General features: G+C 45.7%; 2 protein-coding genes across 2 annotated transcripts in view; one reads left to right on the top strand and one right to left on the bottom strand.

Annotated features, from left to right (window-relative positions):
• Mitofilin (inner membrane mitochondrial protein mitofilin) overlaps positions 1–3367 on the bottom strand; it is a 93926-nt gene extending 90559 nt beyond the window's left edge. Inside the window, exons 1-2 of the mRNA XM_037426646.2 lie at positions 3231–3367; positions 2769–2836 (exon numbers count right to left, since the gene is read on the bottom strand). Of these exons, the coding sequence (XP_037282543.2) occupies positions 2769–2836; positions 3231–3275 (113 nt within the window). The 5' untranslated portion in view covers positions 3276–3367. The remainder of the gene's footprint in view (positions 1–2768; positions 2837–3230) is intronic.
• Positions 3368–3428: 61 nt separating this feature from the next.
• LOC119175706 (mitochondrial ribosomal protein L35) lies at positions 3429–5134 on the top strand. Its single transcript, XM_075881931.1, has 3 exons — positions 3429–3576; positions 3640–3829; positions 4168–5134. Exons 1-3 carry the CDS (start codon positions 3543–3545, stop codon positions 5132–5134), a joined length of 1191 nt encoding a protein of 396 aa, XP_075738046.1. The 5' UTR covers positions 3429–3542.
• The last annotated feature ends 5673 nt before the right edge of the window (positions 5135–10807 follow it).

Here is a 10807-nt window from a genome sequence, read left to right on the forward strand (position 1 = left end):
TTTGCCTTCTTACTTCTTCAAACCAAAACAGCATTCACATGCAACGAAGCACCCACCTCTAAAAAGGGCGCGAGTGCTTTCTCCGGATTGTGATGCAACAGTCGTGAATGCAGACATCTCCAGTGCAGCCGACGAAGAAATCGATGGTAAGTCTGGCACAAGGCTTGCAAGTATCCTATCCGCTCAATACGCTAACCAAATTGGTTCCTTCCTTTATAAATTTTGCGCTGCAGTTTCTCACTCTTTGCAGATGTTGCGAGAATTGAAAATCAGAATGGCTACACTCGTACAGAGCGTGAAACAGAAGTCACCGATTGTTCAGCATTGGAGTTACAGAGAGTGAAGGCCCGACTTCGCAGCGTGAAGCAACAGCTTCAATTATGCCAGCGGAAACTTGTTTCAGCAATTTTTGTTGTGTCGTTCAATCTATCTCCCAACTTTCAACCACAGTTTATGAAATGCAGATTTGAATAAACTATGTGCCTGTGCTCATGGCAGTTTCAAATTCTCTACGAGTGCCAGTAATTTCAGCAAAAAAAAAAAAAAATGCTGACATGTTTTCCTACATTTGCTTGGAAGGCGTAGCGTAGTTGCCAAATTCAAAATGTTACCCACTGCTAGGTAAGTGGTGCGCAGATTTGTTTCTGTTAGACAGAAATGTCTCACACATAAAAAGCTTAAGTTAGATTGAAAGAAATATCTAGGTGCATAAAAAAAAACTGAACAACTAGGTTGAAGGAAAAACCTGGTTGATTTCTATGTGCACGTAGGAGGAAGAAGGTGGCTAATTAGAATGCGGACTTAGATGTCGTGCTCATTAGGAAAGTACATGGGAATGGATTAAAAAAAAAAAAAAAAGCCGCGTATATCAAAACTCGGCTGCGTTATCAAATCTACATGCGTGAAATCAAAAGCTTTCGTTTCGAAATAGCAAGTAGGGGTTATATCTAGCAGCTCACAGCAGTTTCATCTCATTTTTTAATATTTAAAATCAAGGGTGCAAATTATGACACCAAATAAAAAATAGATCACAACTTGAGCATCCCTCTCTGTTTTGTGGTGTCTCATTCTGAGCTTTAAATTTTTCGGCTTTATCACTAACGATATCCTCCAAGAGGTATTTGAAGGCTATTAATGCCAAATGACCCTGATATACAAGTATGTTTATTGGCACGCGAACTTCTATTGGCTGCTTCGTGGTGCCTCATAAAATAATTCAAAAAATAAACGCTACGCGCAGCCAGAGCACAGCTGCTCCACAATCTCTAGCACAAACTGTGTCAACCTTTCAGTCATCTAGAACCAGTCGCAAGGTTCGGTTTAAGCTCGGAAGTGATTATGCAGGAATTGAGAAATTTAGGAACGCTACGAATGCGCGTCACTTGACAGACGGACTCAGTTAAAACATTGCCAGCAATCAAGGACTTAGGCAATTTGACAACGAATATCATGGGTCACTTTGACAATACTAATAGCTGCTACGATTTGTTAGTGAAAACACGGAGAAACGAAAATATCTGAAAAAGTGTATTTGATAGAAAACGCTTCCGTGAACGCACTACATCCCTGCCAAGCACAGCCGATCGATGCCCTCCTGCTAACGGTTGCGCCTATGGTGGCCACTTTTGTCCCCATATGAAACTTTCGCATGAGTTTCATGACCAGAAAAAAATATTAAGCGTCCGTGGCGAAACTAATGTTCCTACGCGTTCGCGCACTCTTCCTGCTAATCTATTCTACCGGGTCTAAGCCAGCAGCTAGCGTTTCCAAACCATCCCACAAAAACAGGCAATACGCCGCTCACGTGCTCGAGGGTTACGCTTGTTAGGGAGACTGAAACTCGTCTCCTCTCATCCTCGTTTCGTGCCGCTTAAAAAAAAAAAAAAAAACCAGCTTTCTCAGCTCAATAAACAATTGTATCGGGCCAGCTGGTAAGGATCCATTTTGCTAGGAAGCGCAGTCACTATTATACAGAACACACAACAGAAGCGCTTAATTCTCAGCTCGTAATGAACAGATTGAAAAAAATTTTGTGGCATAATGCTCCTCTTCAAACATACAACTTCTACGGTACAACTAAAATTTGTTATGAGGCCTGGTTAGTGGCCCTTTAAACCCTTAATAAGGCTTACTACCTACCTACCATGTTCTGGCAAAAACAATGATTACCAGGTCTGAAGCCAATCAAACCTACTGCCTACCATGGAAACAGCAAGATTGGGTCACAGCCATCAGTCAGAAAAAAAAATCACATAATACAAAACTAACTGGGCTTCCTAAAATTCCCACCAAGCTGCACCAAGCTAATCTTACATCATGGAGTGAATGAACCAATCAGGCTCCCAGACTTTAGCTCAATGTAAGAACAGAGGACAGAGTGGGCATGCAAACACAATCATAGGACAAGAGAACAAGACAACACAAATGCCGTGTTCTCCTGTGAGCACTTTGTAATTAATACTTGCGAACTAGCTCTCAACTTTTGCTGTTCTAATTGTGGCTGCCACAAGAAACTTGACACTGAATGTTTTATTCCAGGTGTGAAATTGACAACAGATTCAGGGGGAAAAAATCAACGACTATAAATGAAAACTTATCTTCAGACCCTAGATTTTACATTATTTTAAGTACGACAAACCTGATCAAGTTCTGTGCAGTTGGCGACAAGAAAAACCATTTATGTGTTAATATGTATTCGGAGACAAGAGACGACAAACTAAAGCATCCCCAAAGGAAAAAAAAAAGGGGGTGAACAACAATGTTACAACCTTCCAGAGTTGGTTGACTGCAGACGGCTCTGAACGGGTGACCTGGATTTTTGTTGCCTGCCGGTGAGCTGAAACACACAGAACACACTGTTACATCATTTAACTACAGACCTCGTTCCTACAACTAGAAGAAACTAAACAAATCTCTCAGCATGCGGATTAAGTAAGTTCGAGCCACAACCTTGAGCAAACCGAGCAGCAGCAACAACTTAGATGTCAGGCTCGGACAGCACAAATAACACTTTGCGCGTTCACTTGACAGTGAATTGTAAATATAGCAAGTGTCCTTCAAATATGACACTAACGTTAACCTTGAGTGCATGTTCAAGAATTAGGGTTACCTTGTGTTTCAAGTGCCTGAAAACACTAAGCACAAGCGAAAGAAAACTTTTAGGCATAAAAGCACATTAATCAGTGTGCCGCATTAACCACCGTGCAGGACGTACCACCAAAAAATCTTACCAGAAGCGAATAACGCTGCGAAACTTGTCGTGTTGAACGCCACATTTTAAAGGACCGGCTGCCTGTGTTGCGAGAAGACGGCAGGCTGGCCGAATTCGCATACTAGTTGCGTATGAAAATAAATGTTTCTTTCTTTAAAAACATAGGCCAAAATATATCAATAAATAACTGCAAATTATTTGAAAGCTAACATACAAAACTGCAGCAGCAACTATTAATCACCAAACACGTTGCTTACTGACACTTTCCGGATGAACAGTTGTCGAACGCATGCAGCCGATCCATGGACGATCAGCGGAACGTGCGTGAAACATGGCCTGCGTGCGGACGCTACCTTCGCTTTTGAGTAAGTTCCTTTTCTCGTGGAAATGGTACGTTCGAGCTAACAGTCCTTTATCCTTTGGTTTAGGTAACATTGCGAAGGCAGGCATTGGCCATACCTTCACATCGGTGACCAAAGGGACCGTCGGCAGCCTGCAGCTTCTCCGATCGTTCGTAACAGTGCGCCCTGCTCGAAGTCTGGGCTCCTCGTTCTCGACTTCGCTGCTGCCACAAAACCTGAAACCACTGATTGTTTCACGTGGTGCTATTCTACCAAGGTGCGAATTTTCATTTTTCTGACGGTTATCCTTAATTAAGCGTTTATTTTAGTTATTGCAGCAGCCGGCACCTTTTCAAGCCTTGAAGTGTGGCTTGCTCATCTGCTTAGCATGTCGCAAGTTGCTTTAATTGCATATATATATTGCTATGGGGTGCCACAAATGAACATTGTAGAAAAGAGGACGATGTTTAGGGCGAGCTCGTGCAGACCGGGCTCCATATTGTATGCCTGCCTGTTTACCAAAAGTAAAGGTATTTTTCAGACACCTTCTCCCCGTAACATTTTGGTGGAGAGTGCGGGTCTTCCCACAGTCAACACCACGACGATTCTACGCAGCGGACGTTCCTTGGCTACCTGTGCGATGCCTGATCAAGACGAGCACGAGGATTCTTCGGAGACTGCCCCAACCGTGCTTCGTCCAACTACGCAGCAACTAACAGCACCGCATCCAGCTGCTACTAACTGCACCGTCGTCCTGACTCAACCGCGTGACCCAGGCACATTTTCGGGCAGTGACAGTACTGACGTGGAGGAACGGCTTCAGCTGTACGAAAGGGTGAGCGCTCTTTACAACTGGGATCCGACGCTCATGTTGGCCAATATTATTTTCTACCTTGATGGTACAGCTAAACTTTGGTTTTCCAACTACGAGGAAGATATCACGAGTTGGGACATCTGTAAGCAGAAACTCATCGATCTCTTTGGCAAGCCCATCGGGCGTCGTCGTGCTGCGCAGAAAGAACTAGCGTCCCGACTCCAGTCCGGCACCGAGTCGTACGTCACATACATACATGTGCTCGCCCTCTGCCGGAAAGTTGGTGACAAGATGCCGAAATCTGAAAAGGTCGCGCACATCCTCAAAGGAATCGCCGATGACGCCTTCAATCTCCTCGTATTTCGAAACTCATCGACCGTAGACGATGTTATTAATGAATGCCGACGCTTCGAAGGCGTGAAAAGTCGCCGTATCACTCCACACTTTTCGCGTCTTCCCAACACGGCTGCAACATCTACCTGCGAGGACGCCTGTCTGCCACCAGCCCCTGCTGCTTCCGACAATATCGTGTGCATCGTGCGCCACGAAATCGAGGCAGCATCTCCCCTGTCTGACCAAGTCCAGGCCCCTGACGACTCTCGCGCCACGATTTCTTTGATCAAGAGTGTCGTGCGCCAGGAACTGGCCAACGCCGGACTTCAGACGCTATGCCCCGTTAACCGACCCGACTACCGACTGCCCAGTACACCTAATATATCCCGCGGACCGAACAACCGCCCACGTTACCGGAACCCGGCAGAATGGTGAACTTCTGATGACAGGCCGATCTGCTTCAACTGTGGACGAGTCGGCCATATTGCACGTCATTGCCACACTTCCTGGGTTCGGCAGCCATGGCCGCATTATGCCAACACCCGACGCCCACCTGCTGGCTCTCGGATGTCGATCTACACGGCACAAGATGATGCTTCGCCATCCAGGTCTGCCCAACCAAGCCGCTCCCCGTCGCCCTCTGGACGCCTGTCCCGCTCAACTAACCGCCGTCGCTCCCCCTCACCCTCCTACCACCAGTCCTCGGAAAACTGACGGGCGCAGCTCCTAGAGGTGAGCCTGCTTCGACGACCCGACCCGAAGTTCCTCTACACACCATACCCGGACACAACAACTTGATTAAAGTAAATGTTGACGGTACTTCTGTGGCAGCACTCATTGACACCAACGCTCGCATATCAGTCATGAACTCCAGCCTTTGTGCTCGACTCAAGAAAGTGCTCACTCCTGCTCCGATCACTCTTGTCCGAGTAGCTGATAATGTAACACCAGCGGTCACAGGGATGTGTGCCGCCCGTGTCACTGTTGCTGGACGTCATACCACTGTTTTGTTTTACGTACTGGACCACTGCCCACATGACATCATATTGGGACTCGATTTTCTGTCGGAGCATTCCGCCCTAATTGACTGTTTTGCTGGTGTTGTTCAGCTCGTCCTACCACACGCCGTTGACCCTCCTGATCTTGCGCCGCCAAAGCTATGCTCCGCCGACTTTGTCCGCCTATCTTGTCGAGCTGTGACGTATATCGACGTCTCTTCTGATCCACCTGTGGCTGACGCCGATTATGTCATTTCACCTAATCCTACAGTACTCTGTTCGCTCAATGTTGCGTTCCCCCACACCATCATCATAATGAAGGATAACGTGGCATGTCTCCCTATTGTGAACTTTGGACTTTGCTCTGAAGTGCTGCCACGAGGAATATCCCTTGCAACCTTTGCCCCGGCCGGCGACTACCACATATCGGCCTTAACAGAGGATACTCCGTCATTTGAAGGTATTCAGTCGCGCGGTACACTAGACTACATAACTGGAATGATTGCCTCTGATCTCCCGGCCGAGCATGTGTCTGCGCTTCGTGGCCTTCTTGCGTCGTATCAAGACGTCTTTGATCTCTGCGACCGACCCCTAGGTCAAACGACCGTCGTAAAGCATCGGATCAACACCACTGATGCAAATCCAGTACACCGGCGACCCTATCGGTTTTCCTCCACTGAGCGCCACGTGATCCAGCAAGAAGTCGACAAGATGCTTGCCCGAGACATCATTGAACCTTCTTCAAATCCTTGGGCTTCGCCCGTTGTGCTTGTGAGAAAGAAGGATAACAGCTGGCGCTTCTGTGTCGACTACAGAAATCTTAACAAGGTTACAAAAAAAGACGTGTATCCTCTGCCGCGGATATATGACGCTCTTGACTGCCTTAGTGGAGCAAATTATTTCTCTTCCATCGACCTTCGTTCTGGGTACTGGCAGATATCAGTTGACGATCTGGACCGTGAAAAGACAGCATTTATAACTCCCGACGGGCTCTATCAGTTCGAAGTAATGCCGTTCGGGTTATGCAATGCACCGGCTACATTCGAACGAATGATGGACGCTCTTCTTCACGGTTTCAAGTGGTCAATCTGCTTATACTACCTTGATGACGTCTTTGTTTTTTCGCCAACTTTCGAAACTCACCTCGAGCGTGTCTCAACAATTCTTTCGGTTTTCCGCAAAGCAGGGCTCCAACTAAACTCGTCGAAATGTCACTTCGGCCGCCGGCAGCTCACTGTCCTTGGACACCTTGTCGATTCTTCTGGTGTTCATCCCGATCCCGAGAAAATCCGCGCCGTCAAAGATTTCCCTGTGCCGACCTCTGCGAACGATGTTCGAAGCTTTGTGGGCCTTTGTTCTTACTTTCGTAGATTTGTGCGGAATTTCGCTGACGTTGCACGCCCGCTCACGGAACTACTAAAAAAGAATGTGACTTTTGTGTGGGGACCTGAACATACACGAGCATTCGTTGAACTGACGAGTAGACTTACGACGCCACCGATTCTCGGCCACTTTGATATATGCTCTCCAACGGATATATATATAAGTACAAACTTTGCGATTGCTTTGAAGCCAGCTCTAGCAAGCGTCTACTTCATCGTTGTCTACCGATTCTGAGACGCCGCATATTTTTTGTTCAGCCTCTCTCAACCTTTTCGCGCGAAGATCGACTGCACTAGAGTCACTGGATGTGCAAACACGGGCACGAGAAACGTCAGACTCTGCCCAGGCGACGCTGCGAAAGACGCCACCACCAGTGCTCCCATCGCCGCGCCGGCAATAAATGGGTAGTTCAAAGAAAGTTGTCCGCAAGTGAACGTGCATAGGCCCTCGTGTGTCGGTGGTCTTGAGGGGCAGTTTCTTGAAAATAGAGAAACTAGCAAGCTTCTTACGTCAATCCAACCCCGCTTCAGAAAAGTAGGAAGCGCATCAAAGCGGAACTGCGGTACACCACAAAATATGTTTCAGTTATTTCGGCGTGCTGCAATTCAAGCGCAAGCGAGCATCGCATGACATCGAATTCGAGGCAAGCACTCCTACATGTTTTATTTAATGCCTAAATGTGTTAAACTAGGGCATACACATAATGCCAAAGCGATGAAATGCATACATGAGCAATCTATCTTACTATCAGTTGTACGAACCTCACTTCATCCAGCACAAACAGTCCTGACGATTTTCGTCTGTGCACTTGCGTTCTCTATCGATCTCTCGCTTTCTGTTCGTTGAACTGTTTCTAGAATGTTCTGTTGACAGATGTATTCCATTTGTATATACTGCAAATGGTGATGAATGCGTGTCCACTTTCTCAGTGAAGAATGAAAGGCAAAACCGAAGCATCCGAGATAGCCCCGGCAATCGGGGAGACCAATGGCAAGAAAAACCTGATTGTGGTCGCGATTATTTTGCAATTTACCTGTGTTACATAGGTGTTCAGATTTTCTAGTTGAAGCCAGAACTTAGAGCCTTCAAAGCCCTATGTGCGTAATGCTGTGTGTGGCAACCACTTTAGATTATCGGTGGTCTCGGTGTGTGCAATGTTTATTGCGTGCATCACCTGTCTATTGTTGCATGGTGTGCACCGTGGTCACAGGCTGTGTTGAGCTTCATGATCAAAGTTACAACGGTTCTCTGTGAAGGCTACTCAGAACAATAACAGGAGACCTACATTATCAAACTTTATCATGCAACCATCTGTAGAGAACGCGAGTAATTCGCTTACCCTACACGTTCGCGATGGTCCGTATCTAGTGCTTTCGTCGTTATGCTTCGCGAAAGCTGCGGAAATTATCAAAACTGAAGTCATTCACGTCCGTGGCAGTTCACCATGCAAAAATAGTGTCGACTGGAGTCTTTTTTTTTTTGTAGAGCGCGGAGCTGTTGCATCTGCACTTGCTTTCGCCGTCGTTTCGGCGAGTGAATCAACAAGCACTTCATGGTTCGGTGACGCGTCCGACTGGCGGAGAGAAATTTGTAGCTCTTCTTCTAAGTGTTCAATGCGCAAATACACCTAATATTTAGCTCAATCGTTGTTTTATATGCTGTAGTTGCACGTGGTTGCACAGCAAATTGTGCAAGGGAGTTGGGTTTTGCACTACTCAAAACTGCATTGGCAGGTGGCACTGCATGTCCGCGAAACTCCAGAGTCTGACGTCCATAGGCGTGTCCATTGTACAGAGTGGGCAAGAGGCGATGCACCCTCCTCTTTTCCTACGGATACGATGGTGCCTCACACTAGAGAAGGGAGAAAGGGGTGCATCTGCCTAGGTACCCTCGTCCCATGAACAATTCCAGTTTTTGCGAGTCCTGGACATGCTATAAAAGTCTACTAGTCTGAGTTTTTGTGCAAATTACCATTTCCCTCATGGCCTTGGACTGGCAGCCTAATTTTCGTACACCGAAATTGTGAGATGCTGCTTTAGAGCGGTAGGCCAGTGGGGATCAGTGCATTGTCACTGCGCTCTTTTTCCCCTCTTATTGTCAAGTTCATGGCTGCGTGAAGCATGTGTTGTGTAGCCTCATCCTGAACGTACTGAAACTTAGCACTTAATGTTCACTAACATCACTTCTGCATGCTCTAGCTCTTATAAAATAAATGATTCGGTAATGAAAAAAGTCTCGCCATTTAAGTATGTGGGCATAATAATTGCTTCAGATTTAACCTGGGCTGCACACACAGAGCATATTACTAATAAGGCTCTCCAAGAAACAGCCTTCTTGAATTCTCCTTGAATTTCAATAACAGGGACACAAAACTGCACACTTTCAATTCATTGATCTAGCCATCTCTAGAATACACATCAGTATTATGGCATCCTCTCTAAGATGCTTGAAATGGTACAGAATAATGCTGCTTGGTTTATCTCGTCATCCTACTTGCGTCACCTAAGTGTTTCGTTTTCTAAAAGCAAAACTTAACCTTACCGCACTTGCTATGTGCAGGTGACAAACTCAACTATCATTATTTCACTCACTTCATCACAGCTATTCATCCTTTGCCCAGTCTCATATATATATTTCCAGCCCCTCATACTTCAACCCATCTAGATCATGCGCACAAAGTGGCCCCCATTTTCGCCAAGACCAACAAGTTTCGAAATTCGCCATTATCATTGGGCATCCTTGAGTGAAACTCCCTTCCACCACACATTGCCGAAATAACAGATCCTTCCATATTTCACTCTATGCTGCAGGAAGATTTCAGATTCCCCTCGCCTTATTTGTTTAGTTTTTCTTTTTTTTTTCACTATATATTTAATGTTCTTTGATGTAATTTTTATAAGTGTTTTCTTCACCACTTTTTTGCTTTGTTCGTTTTTGCACTAATGAATATATATTTGACTGATGTTGGTGAATGTATTTGACTGGATTCTGCGATTAGACTTACTCGCTGCTTACTTTTTCTTGTTTTTTTCTGTATATTTTGTTTGCTGCTTATGTGGTTTGAAATGTATATATTCACTTAAATCACCCCCTATGTAATTCACAATTGGGTCTCTAGGGCACTGAAATAAATAAAAATAAAGAATATTCCCACCCATGCACAGGCTGTAGAGGGCATACGGCAGAACGTGAGTGTGGACCGGCGCCGCGACGTGGGCAAGGAAAAACAGGAGGAAGAAAGCATACAATGATGGATGGTTTAGACATATATTAAAACACAGTGGTTGATGGCACAGAGTTTCACGTGGGAGTGTAGAAGCACGTGTTTTGACGCTCACCATGAAGTCATTTCACACTAGGGGTTAAACTGTTGAGCGCATTGAAATGCACTCCGAATTTTTTTCTAATTGTGAAAGAGCATGTACCGTGGGAAAGTGGCAATATCAATCTATTGCTGCTTAGCAGTGTTGTGAATTCATGTCCTCATATGTTTTGTGGCTATTTGCGTGCTATACGAACACTAGGACTTAGTTAACTAACATTTATACATGTATTTAGAGTCCATTTATTTAAAATAATAGAGTCACATTTGCAGGACACAACAGCTTCTGCAATTGGGAGCAGCTGTAGGAGCAGCCATTCAGCAGACTCGCAATGTCACGAAGTTCAATTACAGAAATGGTCAGCGGAGGACATGCAAGGCAGTGGTGAAGAGGTTCATGCGCCT

Source organism: Rhipicephalus microplus, chromosome X, assembly GCF_043290135.1.
Source record: "Rhipicephalus microplus isolate Deutch F79 chromosome X, USDA_Rmic, whole genome shotgun sequence".
Classification (NCBI taxonomy): Eukaryota; Metazoa; Arthropoda; class Arachnida; order Ixodida; family Ixodidae; genus Rhipicephalus; species Rhipicephalus microplus.

What these genes read in the sequence shown, in the direction of transcription:
- LOC119175706 (XM_075881931.1), top strand. Translation starts at nt 3,543, where the DNA reads ATGGCCTGCGTGCGGACGCTACCTTCGCTTTTGA. An exon ending in GACGCTACCTTCGCTTTTGA is followed by an intron (nt 3,577 to 3,639) that starts GTAAGTTCCTTT and finishes CCTTTGGTTTAG; the next exon opens with GTAACATTGCGAAGGCAGGC. An exon ending in CGTGGTGCTATTCTACCAAG is followed by an intron (nt 3,830 to 4,167) that starts GTGCGAATTTTC and finishes GATTCTACGCAG; the next exon opens with CGGACGTTCCTTGGCTACCT.